A 20112-nucleotide genomic window follows, 5' to 3' on the forward strand; every position below is an offset into this window, starting at 1 on the left:
GTGGATTAATGTTACGATTGGGGGTAAATCAACAGGCCGAGTAATTCAATTCCAACTCGGGAATTTGACAACCCCTGTCAAGTCATACTGGTAGCAGGGACTTGGAGTGTCCAAATATTAGGGTTACCATACGTTCTCCTTTAGGAGGATTTGTCCTGCTTTTTCAAGATTTTGAAAATGTCCTCTTCTTTGGCAATTCGTCCTCCTTTACGGCTAATATAATGGATAGATTCAAGTGAAAATGGGCATAAATGAAGCTAAACAGGAAGTTCGTGGTTCGATCGAAAGCGACGACGATTTTTTAGTCAACACCACTAATATTAAGGAAAAAGTGTGTAAATCGGGAGTAAAATAAAAGTGATGACTTTTTTATATTCAGCCCACCACACATCGTTCAGCAAAAATAGCGAAATCGGCTGATTTCAGTTTTGATCAACTAACTTATCTGAATTGGTATAAGTGTATCTGAATTGGTATAAGTGTCCTCTTTTCCCGAGTCCATATTATGGTAACCCTACCAAGTATGCACTTTGGTGCTACCGCAAAGCAAATAATTATTGCCAGTTACCACTGAGTACAACTTGTTTCATAAAAATACTTCAGGTCGGTCACTACCGTACAGAACAGTGACGGAGTATCGCCACGCCTGTTCTAACAACTACGAAGTAGTGGCTCTCACGTTGTTGGAAGGAAATAAGGATGTTCACATCCACCATAGTGTAGTGGGCAAATCAGGTACATGGTGTAAAATGTTGGACACCAATGGAGTGTGTTCTGTTTTGGTGCACCACAATGAGGAGCAAAAACAACATACTCTGCTGTTTTTCCATAAAAAATGGAACAGACGATGACCTCAACAATCCTAGAGAGAGAAATCCTTTCCCAGTCATGAGTCAATGGTGTAATGTTTTATTTAGCACAGAAAAGCTAATGATACTGGGTGGAGTGCAAAAGCATTCTACATGCTGTAATGAGATGAATTAGAAAACTCTAGGCAAATACAAAATGCTAGGCAAATAAACAGTACACGATCTAGAAACTCGAAATCCGTGTGACATTCAAAATGAGGCATATTAATTGCAATACCGTTGTAGAAAGGCGTTATTAATCAGTGCAAGCTACTCCGTGTGTAAAGTAAGATTCAGGTGGAGGTACAGAGGCTTTTGAGTGAGGAGAGAGATTTTTTTCCGCCTATAATTGATCGGCTTTTTGTACCTGAAATATTCCGAATATTTACAGTTGGCAGAACCGAGATGCAAAGTTGTCAGATCTTACAATTCTATCACGCAAGGTCCAGGCTTCAACTCGTCTAGCTCCATGAAAGAGAAACATTTCAAACTAGTCATTCTTTTTTGCGGTTTGTAGTGCTTCATTTCAAAGAATACTGCTGAATCTTGGTACAAGTAATGTAAATTTAAAGAGAAGGATTCGTTTTAAGCTATGGTACACATGTTACTCACTTCTTGGCAACTTCTCAACTGATATTTGTAGCTCAACGTTCACTTGAAAATACAGGTATGTATCATCTCTTGATTGGCACACTGGAGTCTTTTGCGGTTTACAAACATCAACACCAGAAATGTCTAGAAAAAAGAAATGGTTAAGTAATAGGCAATTGACTTTCAACTTGCTACAACAGACAGAGGAATGCTGACAGTATTTTGTGACCTGTGCGACAAAGTGCATCACAGCACCCAACATAAACTACCTTCAAAATGAATAATAATATTAAAGAAACTGTGACACACAAGCAGATGTGGTCAAAATAGTCAAGAAAGGTACTCAAGTAGAAGTAGAAACACAAAAATATACTTAAGTATGACTTGAAATACTTCTTTTAAAAGCAACTTAAAACTACTTGAAGCAAAAGTACTGAGGTTAAAGACTTGACTGACTTTAAATCTACCCAAGTAAGTAGTTATGAAAAAGTTCAAAATTCGTTAAAATGTATTGTAAAAAGCTGCAAATTGGGCTATGTGAAAGGTGCAGAGCTTGATTCATATTGATGCATCCCAGGAGGTATAAATTTTCGACAGCATAAGCATTGGTCCACATCATGGCATGAAAATGCTAGCATTGATATGGAAATGCGATGCTAATCCTCCGTTTACTCGAACATCCCGATTTAGAAAATATCATGGTATGGCGCTCTCACCCATATTCTAAGGCCCGTAGTATTGATCGAAGAGCAACACGAAAAAGTCGTGTGAGATACGTGCATGATTAGTATACATTGATAAAAAATATGGCTGATCGTAAAAATGCCATGTAGTGTAGCTTTATTTTCGGAATATAGAAGCATTACTACACTTGCTTTTATTCTTCAACATGTATGTTCTCCAGACAAAGGAACTGAAACTAATTAGAACTCAAAGTATGATACTGGGAATTGAAAGAGAAATATAAATATTAGTAATACTACTTCTAAAAAACGAAAAATATATTTCATGTCTTTTGTCAAAGTCCACTTTTCTGGATTAGGACACGCCATGGGCTGATAGATTACGATATGATAGGTAAATGCTAGATTGCAAAACGGTAGTTTCAGACGCCATGATGGGTCATATTTACTGTGATGACTGATGATATATTTCATATGGGCGACAATGCGGTGTGAACGGAAACATGCAAACCGCTAATTAAATTATATTCACTGATACATTCGTGAAATCACATTGGTCTACTGTGCGCAAAGCGCGACGAAAATTCTGGGCTTTACTCGACTTTCATGAAAATTAAATGTTGATACTCCGTGAAAACAGCCCCCAAATTCCTGAGGCTATCTTTCAGATTGAAGAATCAAACTATTTCTACTTGACAAACGGAAAATAGCAAAAAGTAAGTAGATCACAAAATATTACGAACTAGAAGCAGCAGGAAATTAGATCTACTTGAGTAAGTACCTACGTAGCGGAAAACTACTTGAGTACTTCAAAAAAGAAGAAGTACTTCATTACTGACCACCTCTGCCCATAAGCTACAAAATTCGATAGTCATGGCTTGACCACACCATCCATGCCTATTCTTGATATCCGCAGCACCATACTGTTATCAGTAGCCTACTTTGTTACAAGACATGGTCGGTAACAAAAGAATTCTACTCTTAGCTCTTACCATGAGATTAAGTATGTTTTCGCTACCGTCATAGTTTAGCAATGTAGTTTTATGTTAAGACTGTTTCAAATTTCGTCTATTTATTACGTTCTGATGCCAAATTAAATATATAATTTGCTAAGTAGAAGGGATCAGGGTCTACGTCACAACGGCACTAATGCATGGCAGTCTGGCTCTGGGAATTGAACGAATAAAGATAGAGATGCTCTGATCAACCAACCTTTGCAAGATACAATAATAAATGGATCGATATGGTTTGATGCATTTTTCAATCCAATTTTTTCAATTCGTACAGTTACTAATGTTTCACCTTTACCAGGTGTCAACCTGGGTAGCAGCGAATTGACTGAAACAGAATGTAAAAATTAGTGTTGTGTCTAGTCGTAAATAATGCTCTGCTCACATGTGCTGTCACTTAGTTGTGAAACTGATTGATCTTCAAGGGTGGGAATTTCCGTGGACTCGGGAGACGGCGTATTCTCAGTTGATGATATTCTAGTGATATGTATATATATATAAGTAAAACTGTACATCACAGGAGTCTAAAAAGAACTTCTCCACTAACTGAAGCTCTCTCATCTGTTGGTCGAGTTCTTCCGGTATTTCAACTTGTTCGTTTTGCAAAAGATTCTTAAGAACTGTAAAACACACTTTGTTACAATAGATAGAAAAAAAGCGATGTCATCATAGACCTACTATCTTTGAGCTGTCTCACATCAGAAAGTTCAATGTCTGGTGGGGATTTCATCAGTTGTAATGATTTTGCCCGACTTTCCAGACATGATGCAATCCTTTTAAGCACTTTCTAAAGCATAAAATTTGGATTAGTGTGTTGGAACTTTGGTTTCGTTTAATTGAAACATAACATGATCAAATTCTGATTTATTCACAAACTATTTATCTCACTAGTCACTGTTTCGTGTAATTGGTTATTATATCGTGAATCAGTGGTTCACAACCTTTTTGTCTCTCGAGAGCCCCTTTATGACCGTCACGGGCCCCCACAAAGTTTCAGTTGAAATTTAGCTCAATTATCGTGCAATCATCGTCTGTCCTGTGCAAATGTTAACTGCAGGCTAGTGATAAACAGCTACAAATGACTTTTTTTCAAAATAACATCATATACTATTTATGTAGAAATTGGGTGGAATTCTATTATTTCGAAGCCAATTCTGCAACTGCACTTCTTGAAATACGTGGTCGTGTCTTGAAAATACGTGCCTTCGATTTGATATGAACGAGTGCCGATAAGTCATTTCCTCAAAAAATAGGTGGTGACGAATGTAATAATACCGTGTCACGCTTCCGACGACACATTTGGGTATGATCGCAAGAAATATAGCACCAAAATTGACGAACATTTTTTTGGAACATATAACGGTAAGCCTGTTCAATCGTCATTCCTATCTAGCAGCTCATCTAGGTTATGTATATCCCAGAAGAAAATGTATTTTGTAAACATTTCGAAGTCATCGTGATTGACCTTGCTAATTCAACTCTTTATTTTTCCATAGTCCCTAACAAAACATCTCTAAACACCAAAATATTTGTATCAGTTATAGGCTATTGGTAATTTAGCAATTAAAATGACTCTGCAAAGCAGGATATTTCATCTCAGACGGCTGTGGTTCAAATAGGCAAACATCTGAGCAATCAGCCACATATAGCATGATAATTTCCCAACTTCGCTAACTTATTATTTTCATTATTTCAAAACATGACAAGATTGCGGCATTGAGAAAAGTTGGTTTAGGTGATAAAACAAGTTGATCGAACCCCACATCAGCCAACACCGAACATTAAAATTGAGTTTTGTTTATAGACCTTTATGTCAAAAAAGGCATGCACGCAACTCACTGACTGTTTAGGTGAAAATATGTTTTCTTGATTGAGAGCTGACTTCATTGCGCGGACCAACCTGGGATTATTTGTCAAATTTTCGATTAAAATGACTCTTCGAGTGTTACAGTTTACAGCCTTACTTCAAATATTCGTCAGCAGCTTCTACCAGTTGACCCCATGCATCATAATCCGTCGCTTGTTTGAAACGTTGGTTCCAGCCATCAGATAATTTGGAAGTTTCTGACATGGTCGCAGAAATTCCGTTGACTTTCCTATCACTGGATGTCTTGACATACAATATCTACTAAATGCCAGCTATGAACTTCAGACCGCATATCATCGGAAGCTCGTGTCACTGTCAACGCCATATAAACGCAATCTGTCAGAAGGCAACGAGCCGTTAGGGGGATTTCCCTCGTGGTAGATGTGCTTTGTGACGTCGTTATCAGCCATCATACGGGGAATGGGGAAGACCCGACATGAATACTATTCATCTTTCTATGTTACTCAACCCACGGATCGATATATTGGACCACATTCACTGTATATTCCTGTATAAATATTTTCATTGCGTCCATGCGTTGCAGCTTGTGAGCACCGTTGAATCATAAATCATAATTGTAATCATCAATAGAAATTGTTAGAAAATTACAATACAATTAAGAGTTTACAACAGTGAGGTGCCTGGAACACTAGAAACTGATAAAATTGCTAATAAATCAATGATGATGATGATGCAAATACAACACGCGTTGTTTTACAGTGTCCAACCGAGCGAAGTCTTTAGCGGAATAGACAGCACGTAAACTCGTGCTGACTGTGAAGTGTGGATGCATCCGCAAATCCTTTCGTAGAATGTTACTTTGTCTAGCAGTAAATATATACAGCGTGAAGACTTGAACTTGGTTTATCTGATATAATCTGACAGGGGGATCGATTTAAATACTCAAATTCCCCCTACTTGTATCCAACACAGTTGCTCATTATCATCATTCTAATAATATTTTTTCATCAAATCAATGCACCACACGATTCCAATATAATGAAAAGATATGAGGGTGCCGAAACGACTTGGGTCAGACACCCACCTTGGCCTACAGCATATAAATAAGAGGCGTGCTCACTGAATAAAAAGAAATAAGGATAACATAAATGTAGGCGACAAAATTGAATGTTGCATGTGTCGGTAGGCGAGGTCGATATGTCAGATTGCGATCAGATACTCTTGAGGGAAGACTACTAGTATTGATTCAGCAGAAATTGCTTGTAATTCGATGACTGTCATAATAATCATAATCGTAATCGACGGTTCTCTCCATTTTCTAGTGTTTCATCCTTATAATCATCATCACCATCATTGGTTTATTAGCAATTTTATTTTCAATCAATAATTCCATACTTTGGAGTTGTTGATGTTGGGTTGTTGTGATCGAGTTTTTTTGTTAATAATTTGGTCCTTTCAAAAACACCACAAGATAAAAATGAAGTGATCAGAATTCAGGCTCCACGTTCACAGAATAATATATGTCATCGGTTCTCAACAGTAAGTGATTTGTAATTGACCAGATGTTCGTTTTTATAAGCGTATTGAGTCGAGCTAGCTCTCTTCACTCAAAGAAAATTATTGGTAGCATATTTTATCGAATTTTCCCCGTCAATGTTTCAATAGCATCGGTAGATACGATGAGATGTATCATCGTTGTCAACGAGGCGCTACAGAGTTGTTTACTATAGGGCCATCGGCACTCCGGGGAAGGCGAATATATTATTAAATAGTATATTCATATTGAAATGAACCCGAATATTTTCGGCTGACACTCGTCAGGGGTAATCGTCAGCAACTAGTAGAGAATTGGAAAGAACATTGTATATCAACAATCGTGAAGTTCTGTACCTCCAAGAAGCTCTGCGAATATATTACATCATTAGTTTCTCCTTTGGCGCAATCAGCTGACGTACCTATCTCGTGAGTGGACGTAACCAATTAAAACCGGCTGAAGCTTCCGTCAACCAATGAACTCTCGCGAATGAGATCACGTGGGGTGGAGGAGCTAGAAATCTCCGCCTCTCCGCGGATCAAAACAAATGTGAACCGGTCTTTGTTATGAAACGCGAGGGTAGATACCGGCCGGGCACGGGAGGTGCTCGAAAAAAGGGAACCGTGATTTCGCTTTCGCTTTTATGATCTCGGCGGAGTTCATGAAGTAGCAGGATTGGGTGTTTGCGGTATTTTTCAAGCGTTTGGAGTCATTATATAGTTTAGTGGAAGGTAAAACGTAAAACCGACATTGACTTTGATAAGGATAGGCCTATAACAGTATATACGGTAACTATAAGTAACTATAACATGTTGTGATATAGAAATTATTTTGGTCGATCGGCTTGGATTAATTCCGGTTGAATATTGCGGGTTATAGTTCGGCGAGATTACTCGAATCAGGATATCGAAAATGATCTATAGAGAGCTACTGAGATCTACGGTATATATGTTTATTTATTTATTTATTTATTGAAGACATGACTGATGATGAATATTTCTGCATACTGACATGAAATATGATGTATCAAATTACCAAAATTATGGCGCAGATTGAGTGACGCTGAGCTACCTCAATGTGTAATTCACGTACCATAGTCAAGTAAAATATAGCCTAGGCGCCCTACTGGCATCTTGGTACGTTTTACCTAATATAACAGGTGAGCAGCGATGATTCTTCAAGTTGAAGTAATTTAATAAAAAATATTCATGTGAGCACAGGACACCGATTCCATTCAGGCCTAGGCATATGTTTTAGTAAGATGGCCAACATCAACTCATATATCAATTTGTATGAAGTATGACATGATCTCAGATAAATGAATAAAATCAGTATAAAGAGGTGATATCGATTATCTATAATGAATGAATATAAAAATTAGCGTTTTTTAGCAGGCTCGAATTTTTTTCGAAATCCGCGATCCAATGATTCTTTCTCGTGCACAGCTATAAAATATATCATTTGAAGAGCTTCTTGGAGGTACAGAACTTCAATATACAATTGAATAGTATATTCATATTGAAATAAACCCAAATATTTTCGGCTGACACTCGTCAGGGGTACTAGTTGCTGACGATTACCCCTGACGAGTGTCAGCCAAAAATATTCGGGTTCATTTCAATATGAATATACTATTCAATTAAATATATCATTTGATGATTGTCTCCCGCTATATTTTAAAATTCTTATTTCTATCACCGTTCAATCCGATATTGTTACTAATCAACAGGTGTAGATTGTGTCAGTAGGCCTATGTGATGGCTATTGACAGAATAGGTCCAGCATTATGGACGTCATCAATCCGATAACAGAAAGTAACATCTTCAGGCCCTTGCATAGTTGAAACAAATGATAGCTTTGAGACTATTCACACCTGTATTTTTTTGAATCTCTCCATTTTACACCAGAATCTACACGTGAGAATGATAGTTCATGAATCAAAGGTAGGCTATATTAATGGAATAATAACTTATAAGATATTTCAAATGTCAATCAATCGAGAAAATATTTGAAAAGTTACTTTTCCAAAATCTGAAATGCGAGTTGACTCAATTTACTTGAATTGAACCAAATCATAACTCATTGCATACTGTAATCAACAAGTAACAGGTGGTTGCTTGTTTTATTTTCCATACCATCTTCTCTTCTTCTCATTCAGTATGCATGCTTCTCTTAACATCGCTTAGCCAAGGTGGGTGTCTGATTCCATAGACTACTCCCAAGTCGCTTCGACACCTTCCCATCTTTTCATTGTATTGCATTTTTGTTGTGTATCGAACTGATAAAAATTGCCAATAAACCAATGATGATGAACCAAAACATTTGACAGCTGCTTTGCTATAGTTGGCACGAGCATGACCCTTGAAAGTTTTAAAATCCATGATATGGATTGTCACATTGTCTCAAATTTAGTCATATGTTAATTTTCAAATTTTGCGCATTCTGATGAATAATATATATAAGAAATAGGAAAAATATGGTTACATGACCCAGCCACATATATCAACTGCAGAATGCTGCTTCTCGTACACCTATTACGCCGATAGAAGGCAGCGTACTGGTCGACCTTTAGTTGCTTAGTGATGTCAATTCCCTGAGTCAAAAGTGACTAATAACAATAAACCACTGATACATCTGCTTGGTGATAGCTGACTCTAAAAACCCGCTGATTGTCGAAGCATGGTGTGTTTTATATGTATCATTAAGTGACTATTCAGACCCCACAGATTACAGCCGCTTGTTTTGTGGGTGGGTGGGGTGTTGGAGGTGTGTCGTAGTATAGCACATAAAAATGTGATTAAATTATTTTACCATTCAGACAGTGTTATCAATTTGGAATTATATGCGAACACTGGGGTCTCATATATACCGTTTCATCCCTGAGTTATTGATTGCCAGGTGAATTGCGGTCATATTTTGTACCAGAATTGCTGAGTCTGCTATGTCTCACTAATTAGGTCACCAGTTATTTCTAATCGTCATTTCAGGAGTCCTAAACCCATTTTGTCAACTATCACTTACCAGCTTAGATTACTGGCATCATCTTGCTGCCGTATGTATGCCGGAGTCAAGTTTCGAAGTTTGTTGAATGTTTGATTTCACATGGAAATTAATACTGGGACACAAAACAATTTGTCTTCAGATTAAATTTAACACTAAATTACAAAAATTTATGGACTGTTACACATTTTTGAAGCAATGATGTTGCCACAAAATTTTGGAAATAAAATCGTTCTGGGCTCTCGCGTTGCTGTTCCTATCGCTGGAGATTTTTATGCGGCTGCAACAGTACAAGTAAGCTTGAATGAAATATTTCAAACGGTGTTATCGTTTGTGTTACTCAAATAGGTGCCACTCTGCAGTTTGAGTGAAGCATCAACGAATATAGGCTATTGCTCCATCAAGCTCCATGTCTCTGTTCTTATTCCGCTAGTTCGTTCTTGGGTCCAGTTATTCCTGAAGAAAAATATATCTTTTGCATATTCGGCTCCTGATTAAAAAATTATCATCGGATCTATTACTTGAATTGAACTTGGATGTTGAACACTGCCAACTGACGTCAGCAAATGTCATGTTTATGGTCGAACGCTGTTTGACCCAAATTTCTTGTCAACTTGGAGTGTCTAAAATGAATTTATATAGACTATTAGTTCTTCCATATTGCTGCAAACAATTTGACTGTTTACTTTTACAATTACTAATATTCATATATTATAGCTGATATACGTGCGAGTATGTTTATTTAATATGTATATAAGTATGTTAGCATTGGTAGCCGACTGCTTGTGATAAAATTTTTCATCGTTTTCTATGGTGCACTTCCATGTGTTTACGTTAGACGTGTTTCTCTGAGGTTGCATGAATTTTGATTAAATTGCCAAGTAAGAAGTATAATTAACTTTGTATTGTCTGTAACAGTATGTAAATGAGGAATTGGAAACTTGTTAAATAGAAAACCAAATCGGAAATGTTCAACTGATAATTCGGGAATCCTTTGTAGCCTCGAGTCTGCAGTTTAAATTTAGTGACTGCAGGGTATTGTTCTTCATGAGTGTTCAGTTCACTGTTCAGATTAGGCTGTATTTTGCCAACGTCAAAACACCATGTTTGTGTTAGTTATATACCACACTTTGCACCTATATGACTAAGATTCAGCATGCCACACTAGGTTTAATAATGTCAACCTCTCCCTCGCCTAATTCACCACTATAGTACACATGCACAATACAATGCAACTTACATTGTTAAATTCTTTATCTGGAGGACATTACATAGCCCTTGTGCTGATCAAGCATTCCTTTTGCAAGGCGGTGAGAAACGACATGAAAGGAAATGAATTTGTAACAGTCAAATTCGACGATAACAACAAAGGAGAATGCAGATCGTCAGAAATTGTGGGCGCAGGATTCAAAAGTATCCAGGATATCCGACTTCACAAAGATCAAAGGGTAATTGTATAGTATTGTGTGCTCTGTTTTGAGAATATAATATTCCATTCCAAGTATTCCGATTTCAAATTCTAAATAGAACATATTAATATGTAAATTTCTACCTTCTGTTACGAGCTCATTTCAATAGGACGGAAAAATTTACGTAAGCTTATAGGTAGGCCTTATCTTTTCTCAAGAGGCAGCATTTTTCCAAGCTATTTCATTTAGTCTTAGCATCGTGATTGAAAATAGCTGTAAAAGAACTTTTTCGGCAAAACTGTTTTATGTTATGGTCAGTTATAAATTGTTGCTGATTTGTATACAATATATGCGAAAACTTAGTGGCGGTTATCGTCTAATATTTTTGTGGCAGTCATCCTAATTAATAAAATAATAATTTTGCTACAAGCATTGTTCATGCAAGATTTCCATCACGGATTTTTGAAGACTTGAACCCACGTTACCTTGAACCTGTATGTATGAATCAATATATCAATATTGAACGATTTTGAACTAGATAATCGGTGGTATCCATTTTTGTTTTAGTAATAATGGAGATGATTAAATACGTGTTGTACCTGTAGGCTGTAGCCTATATATATCGGCCTCGAGTATGACTGGATTTCTTCCTCGGAGAATGCAATTTTCATACATTCAACAGGCACCTTACAAATATGTCGGTAGTGGTTCTCTTTTATCCTATGATCTCACATGAAAATTACTGGTGTCGTATGTCAGTCGAGGATGCCTTCATTCGTGCATAATCATCTTTGTTTTTACCAGTTCATTGTCGGCCATTATCGTATCATGCGTATTTTAGCATCGTGTGCTTATTTCATCTTTTGAGCTGAATCAAGCCTGATGTTATTCGTATCTAGATAGTTACCAATTAAAGGCATTGTGCCCCCTTGTCAACTTGAACCTGTATGAACACAATGGTAGCACTTCTGTGAATAGCTTGCTGGTAACTAAGTGTACTGTTATGACTTGGTGTATCGATGACTGATTATAAACTCGTAAGCTAGGTGTGTAGCCGGCATTGTACACTTATAATATGCACAATCATATTGACTACATCTCACCATTTCAACCCGGTAGATTAATTATGCAACATTGTTTCAGGTATACGCTACTCGCGAGGGAGTTGAAATAATGGGGATTGTGGAAGACCACAGTGATGGGATGGTGCGAGTGAACCTCATGAACTCTAACGAGTGCGTTATTATGAGAGAAGAGGATATACGTCTCACGGAGAGCCGGTATTGTTTGTATTACATCACACGTAACATAGCTCCGGGTGGTGGTAATTTCCATTGCAAAGAGTCGGCTTGTTTAACAAAGAAACACTCACGTGATTCTAGGTTGACGCCAGCCTATTTGCTCTGCAGCGTTGCGTTATATTTAGAACCGAGCATTTGGCTCTGCTCAAGAGACGGTTTCGACTCTGTTGTGTCACCAACAGCGATGTGGGCGTGTTGTGGTCGTGGCTGTTGTTGCAACGCAACTTTTCACAAGTTGCTTATTCACACAGTGGCTTATAATCATATCCGCTTTGATCACAGACACAGTCAAAGGATTAACGAAAATCCTGACTACAGACGGATAGCCTCCATCAACGCCAGCCCTAGCCACGGCAAAAAGAGACCGGTGTCGGCAAACATAGAAGTGCCACACGCCTGGTATGTTATGATGTAATTAATAAAACCAGCCGGTATCACACCGTATCACGTATACGCTACCTCTGAATTTCCCCGTTTGTTTACCTTTAGGATTATGAGATAGCGAACCTAACTTTGTCACTGTAACTTTGGTTTGTTCTTTGGATGTGAGAATAGAATTAGTCCAGAGGGCAGGAAATATGTAACAGAGTAATTAGCTCAAACCTTGTAGTCAGATTGGTTGTATTTGTTGTCTTTAAATTGTCGTTTATCTCAATTTAGTGTGTTATCGGAATTGATGAAATTGATTTAAAAAAGTAATATCCGATTGAACAAATATGGTGAAGCTCGATATATTATGCAGCAGGGCAAGGAAGTCGTCAACGGAACCTACAATGGACGATATGATGGCGGCGATGGTCTTGTCGAGTCTGTCAAGCAGTCCGATCTTTCACAACCCGCGAAGTCCGACAACCAGAAAAGGTTTGTTTCAATTTCAGTTTATAGTTATCTGTCACGCTTCGTGTAGAATTGTGTTGCCTGCAACTGTTCACTTTACCACCGACACAAACTCCAGATATTTACGCTGTGCCAGTTCCGATTTCTAGTGTATTTTTCACAGAACTCTTAACCCCCTCATTCCTTTAAATGTGATCAGAAAATAACATGTTTATTATCTTTTTAGTTATTGTCTTAACCAAGTCAATCAACCAAATCTATCAGTCAAAAAATTTTGCGATCAAGAAATGAATCGTTGTTGTGAAGGTCCGTCTCCGTGAAAAACTTCATTACTTCCATAACTGCAAAGGGATTTTAGTAAAGTGATGCTACACAATCTTAGCCTCTCTCGCACGACCAAAATTCTGAACGTTGCTGAACTTTTGTGAAAATCAAATTCTTGTTGCTCCGTCTTGCTTCGTGTTGCCCTTAATTATCTACGTCTCTCTCACTGTCATTGGAAGAATATAATGCTTCTACTTGACAACTGGGAATAGTGACAAATAAGTAAATAAATAACAAAATATATTGCAAAGTAGAAGCAGCGGAAAATTTGTTTTAATTTAAAATTAGTTGAGCAAGTATTGCAAGTCTAGGAAAACTACTTAGTGATTGATAAAGTAGCAAGTACTTTGCTACTGCCCACCTCTGCATATATCATACAGAGTACTATAATTCAAGTCGCAGTTGCCGAGCTTTTAATGAATAGTCGTAGTTGTGCAGATATTTACCGAGACGACAGATTTCGCTCGGTATGAGAAGCCGTTCATTCTTCTGTTTATGTAGTTTGGAGTCGTCTTTTTTTACAAAATCCGCCAACCTAGTTTGTGCCAATAACAGGAGTTTGCATCTAATCCATAAATAGTAGGCCTACATTGAGCCATCTGTTCGCCTCGATTATTCGGATTTTGCATGCCGGTGACGTCATTTTGGTGACATGGTTGTCGATATACAACGTTCCTTTCAATTCTCTACTAGTTGCTGACGATTACCTCTGATGAGTGTCGGCCGAAAATATTCGGGATTATTTCTCTATGACTTGATTCAATTATTCATTTTCCTTTTGTACAGCGGACAGTCCACTAAGCGTGACCAGCAGTGGAGTCGGAAGCTGGCAAGACACGCACATGTCGCCATTGCCTGGCGAACCAGCGGCCAAATGCAGCGCTAGAGAAGAAGACCTACGCAGCCCCGAGCGATCGTCCGTCATACTGCACACCCATCAAGTGGGACACTCGCCCGCTTCGTCAGCGGACCATATCGAAATCGACGAGCAAGACTCGGCCAACACGAGCGAACGTATGGAGGATGATACCGCAGAACGCGAAAGTCCGAGCGGGGTTGTGCCGCCCGGTCACAGCACCCCGGCACCTTTTCACACCGGTAACCAGTACCACCCCGTCCAGAAACAGCCGCTTCACGGCAGTCCGTATCACCCGAAAAGCGCGGTGAAACTCGAGGCTGTCAAGGAGGAGCCCGGCGATAAGGAAAAGCCGGGGCAGCCGGTCGAGAATATTTTCAGCGTGCCCCGGCAAATTGTCTACGTAACGCCGTCGTTTGTGCCGGGCGTCAATCCGGAATACATGGTCCACTTCCAGTCGCTGACCGGGCAGCAACTCGTGGCATCTTCTCAGGATCCTGCGGCCGTTGCGTTCGCGCATCCGACGGTAAGTGTGCGGTCGCGCTTGGAGGTCGATTGTTTGCGGTTTCTTGCCGGGTGATAATGTTCACACCTGCTGAGCTGGGCAAAATTGAATGCCCCGACTGATTGGACTCTGACTCTAATATTAGTCTTCGAGTCGATTGGAATATTCGAGTATTAGGCCTACTTGGCATGATGTCATAACTAGGGCGAATTTTTTACCTAAAACGGAAGATTTTGACCTTGGAAATCAAAATATTGACATTTTTTGCCCTCAAAATCAATATTGTGCCCTTATGTATGCAAATTAGCTGCGCTTCTTGATATAAGAACGAATGCCCACGCAGTGTTGCTTCAGTTAGGATATTGCGATACGTTGACCGTAACACTGTATCAAGCTGTTTATTTCATTTGACCGTTTATGATTCACGATGTGCAGATAATGGGCTGCCTACAACGGTGGGCCTATAAAATTGGCTACAACCTGTAAAATGCGAAATGATAAGTTCACCGACGGTGCAAGCATCTACGATACAAACGAGATGCAGGTTGCTAAAAACTTGTGACTTTGTAAACAATTTTGACAATTTTTCGATCCAACACTGCAATTTTGACAACAGTTTGACTTTTTTTGACATGTCAAAAAAATCGCGCCGGTCATTCATTACATTATGAAAGTTATGAAACTCTTCGACAACAAAAATATAATGCCGGTTTTAGGCCTATATCATATCAAAGATAATTTGGTATATTTTTGATCATGCCTATTTGATTTCATTTTGCGACAATGCTGTTTGTTGGCTTCCAAATAAAACAAGTTTTTGTTTTGGAAACTGTCAACCGTAACGCTCCTGGTGTGCTTTCCAGCTGTTCTTTTGAGACAATGTCACCGAATTATCTGAAAAACTGTTAATTACAAACCAGAACTTGGATCACGGCACGATTTGTCACTGTACTTGAAAAGACGCCTGTGCCCAAAGACAAAAACGCCACAGACCCGTCCTACGCGGTCGAAAGTGCGACCTAAATAACATTACCACCCTGGCTCACTAGCAGCCTTGGCACCCACAAACGAAAGTGCCGCATTGTGTCGCGACCAGATTTGTACAAACTACCCGTTAAGATAGTTGACAGTCAACTCATTAACCAGCGGTTTTTTGGGTAGTTCTAGTTCTAGTTGCAAATTTAGAAATTCCATTGTACAAGTCTCGTCAGTTGTCACGACGTCGCAAGTAATTTTATATAATTTTATTATTTTTCAATTTTAAGAATTACATATTTTTGGCAACAAACGTGGGCATAATCATCATAACGATATTCTCTTCACAGGTCATGACCGGCCCGAGACCGTCGTCCGCAAACGTTTACCATCACGGGTCACCCACGTCCACCTTCTACACCGTTCCAGTCATGAACGGCGCCCAGCTCAACCCCAAGCTGGTGTACGCTCAGCCTCGGGTAAGCTATAGCGTGGTTTTCCGATAATTTGTGACAAACTAATCTGCATGTTTGCACTAATTTGTAGCTTGCTTCGCATACTGACCGCCCCGACGCGGCCGTCCCGACTTTCCGAGGCCCCGAGTCCCACCCCGTGAGGGTGCCGGTCGTGATGAAGCCGCAGGCCCAGCCAATCAATATACCCGGCACGAAGGCGTTTTCCTGGCATGCCACTGGTAGACCGCAGAGTGTACGTTGCGCGCGCTTGGCCGCTCGTTTTGAAATGAAGACAAGTTCGTTTATTTGTGTTTCCTTTTTTCAGCAGTATTCGCCGAAGCCGTCTGTGTTGGCGCAAAGGCAGCATATGCATCAGGCGGCGTCTCCGAAAATGACGTTTCCAATGTCTCCGAAAAACCTGCCATCGGGAAGGTATTCAAATTCATTATGCTCATTTCTTTCTTCGGATGCGCCAATTTACGTTGCCTTGTTCTTCGTGAAGCAAGTTTTGCGACGATCCAAAACCGAGCCTCTAATGGTGTTGTTGATGGTGGTATCCATGTTTTTCGACTACAATGGTCATTTAGACCAGGTTGACATCCTTTATTATGATCCTGTATCAGCAGACATCTAGTACGGCCCGCTTCTAGGCTTCTATAAGACATCGCTTACGCGGATCACATGACGAGGAGGAGCGTGTGGGAAATACTTTGTAATTGAGTGTAGAGTGGCTATTTACTTTCACAGAGCATTTTGGAAATGTACGATTGTAATGACAATTTAACACTGCTCAACCCTTCGCTGCAACCGCCTGCCATAAAAATGCCACTTTTCCTTTCAAGAGTGATTATAGGCTGATTCTAGTTCTGAATTACGATCACATAGCCTATTGTAACACGGTAACAAGAGAGGGTTTAGTGCAGGGGCGGGCAACTTCTCCGGTCGGCGGGCCTGATTTGGGAAAATTAAGTAGCCTACCTGGCGGGCCGGATTACAGAATCGATGCATGCATCATGTATACAAAGAATGAATCGGATATAATTTCAACTTTATGTATAAAGCATAAAAACCAAAAGCAGTGTTTAATGAATTTATAAACCTACTGTACTTCAATAGCTGTTGAAGTCGATGAAACATCTGTAGTCGATTAAAGTTGGCAACAAGTTCTCTGAAACCCTTAGATTGCACGTGAACATCAGTAATATTGGAACGAAGCCTTGTATTGTTAATGATCATGGTCGAAAAGGTTTGTTCGTTAATGTATGTAGACCTTTACAGAACACGTATATTCATGACCATCTTTCTCATGTTGGCAAACTTGGACTCGTTCCGTGACGCATCAATTTGTCAATACTTTCCGCGGGCCGTATGCTGCCCGTCCCTGGTTTAGTAAGTTCGCCAATTAGATGCAACGTTTGTCTTTCGGTAAATTTGCAACAGTTGCGTCGCGACCCACACTGTTAAATGCGGACCACTGCTCTACGGTTGAAAGTTTATCTGTCCTATATCCCACCTGATGGCTGTAGTTTCATAGAATCATTACTCGTAGCTTGCGTTGTAACTCAATTTGTCACAAATTTTAAGATAATTGTGTTGTTATATCAATATACTCAATCAATATATTACTAGTAGCAATCATTCGATTTTTGTGATCTTCACCCTTTCAAGTTACATCTTTCCGATCAACAATTCATTCACCTTCTGATTTTGCAGAAAAGTGCGAGGCGACGGCAAAAAGTGTCGTAAGGTGTACGGCATGGAGAATCGGGACATGTGGTGTACTTCTTGTCGATGGAAAAAAGCCTGTCAGCGGTTCCCCGACTGATTGAGTTATCGCTATGGATTTCAATGTGCGCATCGACTGTCCTGTGTGATGTAATAACCGTGTGGAGTCGCAGATGAAAGGCGTCTGCTCCGAGACAGACTGCTTACCGAGTATATATCACTGTGCACTGTGATTCTCATATCATAGCTCAATGTATGTTGATGGAGAATATCGCGAGAATCGGTAACGATGTAGTCCGTTACCATCTGCCGTGCCTTATTCCGTAGACCTAAAGATGTATCACGCCCTTGCTCCTCGAACAATCCTTTGTATATTCGAATGTCGTTATAAATTGCGGCCGATTGCATCATTGTATCATAGATATTAAGTGTGCTACTTTACTAGCTTATTTCGATGGCTACCAACTCTGAGATATTTACCTGCGGATATTTGTGTCTAACGTTGGCCGAGAGAAAAATGCCTGCCGGTACTCACCTGTGTCTAGAATACCTATTCACACCAAATGCTCACATTTCAAATAGAACCCGTGGTGGCCCAGCAAATTTGCCCTGTTTTGAATAATTGAGATTGTTATCGTTTCGTTTGAATCTTCTATCGCAATTTCGTCCCAAACTTTGTTTCCGCGTCACGGTCGTCCACGCCACACAGTAATTATGGAAAGATTCTGATCCCTTTTTTTCTGCCCATTCCTTAACCTCCGCTAGATTTTTAAGGAGCATCCCAGGTTTAGTTTTTATAAGCCTTTCGTTCATCGCTGTGCTCCTTGAAGATGAGCAGAGGTAGTGCGAAAAGCTTATTCAACCCATCTTTAGACCTATATATTTTCACGGCCATTAGTGCGTTGGTTACAAATTCAATTAACGAACACGCGTGTAGTTACCCTATTTGTAATGTTAGTTTAGATACAGATTTTTACGCAATAAGTAATAAGTTCAATCTCCCTCACAATCACGCCGGTCTGATAGAAAGGAATACTTTTCTTGTTGAATGCTTACAAGTATGGTGCAATGGATTAATCTACTGCCTTTAATAGAGTGTTATTAATATTGAGTATTATTGTTATTTTAATTTGACTGTGTGTACTGTGGGTTACTTGTTGCATTTCCGTCTTTTGAGGTCTTGCGTTTCATTCGGCACGTTTGTCCTAGCTTCCTATTCTTCCTCTGCTCGTACTAGCTTTGTGGCCATATGTCTCCAATCAATTTCAAGTTTGTGTGTATCGTGAGTTGGACCGTCACTGTTGATATTATGATTGTATATTTTTTCTGTAATATCTATCTTTTTTTTGTGTCATTCACGATGTGACGCATATCCGATATCGGGTTTGCTTTTCCATGCACAGTAGGGCTGTTCAAAAATAACTTTTTTCTCCCGATTCAAGCCGGTCACCTCTTAAATCGTCAGGTTGCAGTAGAAAACCTTACTCACCAAATTTCACTCGATTCCAACCAGTAAAGGCCTCCGCAGATCCAATTAAAATTTTTAATTTATTATGGGAAATTGAAAAAAAAAATTTCCAAATTTTTCTGCCAACCCCATGAAATTGTTGAGCTGTCTTCAAAGACGTTGCAAAACAAATTTGAGTCAATTCCGACGAGTAGAAGCGGAGTTATGTGAGTTTTTCGTTGATAAATCTCGGATTATCCACCAATCCAGGATAATCCGAGAAATATCATCGAAAAACTCACATAACTCCGCTTCTACTGGTCGGAATTGACTCAAATTTGTTTTGCAACGTCTTTGAAGACAGCTCAACAATTTCATGGGGTTGGCAGAAAAATTTGCAAAATTTTTTTTTTTAATTTTCCATAATAAATTAAAAATTTTAATTGGATCTGCGGAGGCCTTTACTGGTTGGAATCGAGTGAAATTTGGTGAGCAAGGTTTTCTACTGCATCCTGACGATTTAAGAGGTGACCGGCATGAATCGGGAAAAAAAAGTTATTTTTGAACAGCCCTAATGCACAGTATCCGAATTATATTGTTAGCCCACTCCAACCTGAAATATCACTCAAAAAAGTTAATCAATCTTGAATTTCCTTGAACCGAAGTTTATGTTTGGTTCACAATGTAAAGGATTGTTGAGAATATTGCGTGTGTTGTTTTGGTTTACCATGACAACTCTATTTTTTGAAACACTCTGCCTCGGCCATATGGAACTAAGGTGATA

The 20112-nt window shown here is 39.2% G+C and overlaps 3 protein-coding genes across 7 annotated transcripts in view; 1 reads left to right on the forward strand and 2 right to left on the reverse strand.

Moving 5' to 3' along the window:
- The window catches only part of LOC145440375 (required for meiotic nuclear division protein 1 homolog), a 141008-nt gene that overhangs the window by 70095 nt on the left and 50801 nt on the right, over nucleotides 1-20112 (reverse strand). The gene's annotated exons all lie outside the window — the stretch shown is intronic.
- Nucleotides 894-5343, reverse strand: LOC145440377 (axin interactor, dorsalization-associated protein-like). 2 transcript variants are annotated; one of them, XM_080317974.1, is made up of 9 exons: nucleotides 5097-5343; nucleotides 4972-5032; nucleotides 3811-3919; nucleotides 3668-3752; nucleotides 3518-3609; nucleotides 3335-3460; nucleotides 1461-1583; nucleotides 1276-1393; nucleotides 894-1215 (listed from the first exon to the last, which is right to left on the reverse strand). In XM_080317974.1, exons 1-9 carry the CDS (start codon nucleotides 5201-5203, stop codon nucleotides 1119-1121), a joined length of 918 nt encoding a protein of 305 aa, XP_080174100.1. In that variant the 5' UTR covers nucleotides 5204-5343; the 3' UTR covers nucleotides 894-1118. The 2 variants fall into 2 exon arrangements, with proteins under 2 accessions (XP_080174100.1, XP_080174101.1); XM_080317975.1 differs by having other exon boundaries at nucleotides 3680-3752; nucleotides 5097-5342.
- Nucleotides 7940-19213, forward strand: LOC145440369 (zinc finger protein 704-like). Of its 4 annotated transcripts, none has more exons than XM_080317960.1 (10): nucleotides 7940-9788; nucleotides 10802-10942; nucleotides 12047-12183; nucleotides 12487-12603; nucleotides 12947-13065; nucleotides 14152-14747; nucleotides 16052-16180; nucleotides 16248-16409; nucleotides 16482-16588; nucleotides 17870-19213. In XM_080317960.1, the coding sequence occupies exons 1-10, from the start codon at nucleotides 9693-9695 to the stop codon at nucleotides 17979-17981; spliced, it is 1716 nt and encodes a 571-aa protein (XP_080174086.1). In that variant the 5' UTR covers nucleotides 7940-9692; the 3' UTR covers nucleotides 17982-19213. The 4 variants fall into 4 exon arrangements, with proteins under 4 accessions (XP_080174086.1, XP_080174089.1, XP_080174087.1 ...); XM_080317961.1 differs by having other exon boundaries at nucleotides 7945-9788; nucleotides 16485-16588; XM_080317963.1 differs by lacking the exon at nucleotides 16248-16409 and having other exon boundaries at nucleotides 7943-9788; nucleotides 16485-16588.

The sequence above is a fragment of the Botryllus schlosseri genome, chromosome 6 (assembly GCF_051294905.1).
Source record: "Botryllus schlosseri isolate E-star chromosome 6, Bs_hap1, whole genome shotgun sequence".
NCBI classification, from domain to species: Eukaryota; Metazoa; Chordata; class Ascidiacea; order Stolidobranchia; family Styelidae; genus Botryllus; species Botryllus schlosseri.

Excerpts from the sequence above, each read along its gene's own strand:
- LOC145440377 (XM_080317974.1), bottom strand. The coding sequence starts at position 5,203 with ATGTCAGAAACTTCCAAATTATCTGATGGCTGGAACCAACGTTTCAAA. Across the intron at positions 3,753-3,810 it reads TGTGAGACAGCTCAAAGATA|TTCTTAAGAATCTTTTGCAA; the intron begins GTAGGTCTATGA and ends TGTGTTTTACAG. Across the intron at positions 1,584-3,334 it reads TATTATTGTATCTTGCAAAG|ACATTTCTGGTGTTGATGTT; the intron begins GTTGGTTGATCA and ends TCTTTTTTCTAG.
- LOC145440369 (XM_080317960.1), top strand. The coding sequence starts at position 9,693 with ATGATGTTGCCACAAAATTTTGGAAATAAAATCGTTCTGGGCTCTCGC. Across the intron at positions 12,184-12,486 it reads ATACGTCTCACGGAGAGCCG|ACACAGTCAAAGGATTAACG; the intron begins GTATTGTTTGTA and ends CTTTGATCACAG. Across the intron at positions 12,604-12,946 it reads ATAGAAGTGCCACACGCCTG|CAGGGCAAGGAAGTCGTCAA; the intron begins GTATGTTATGAT and ends TATATTATGCAG.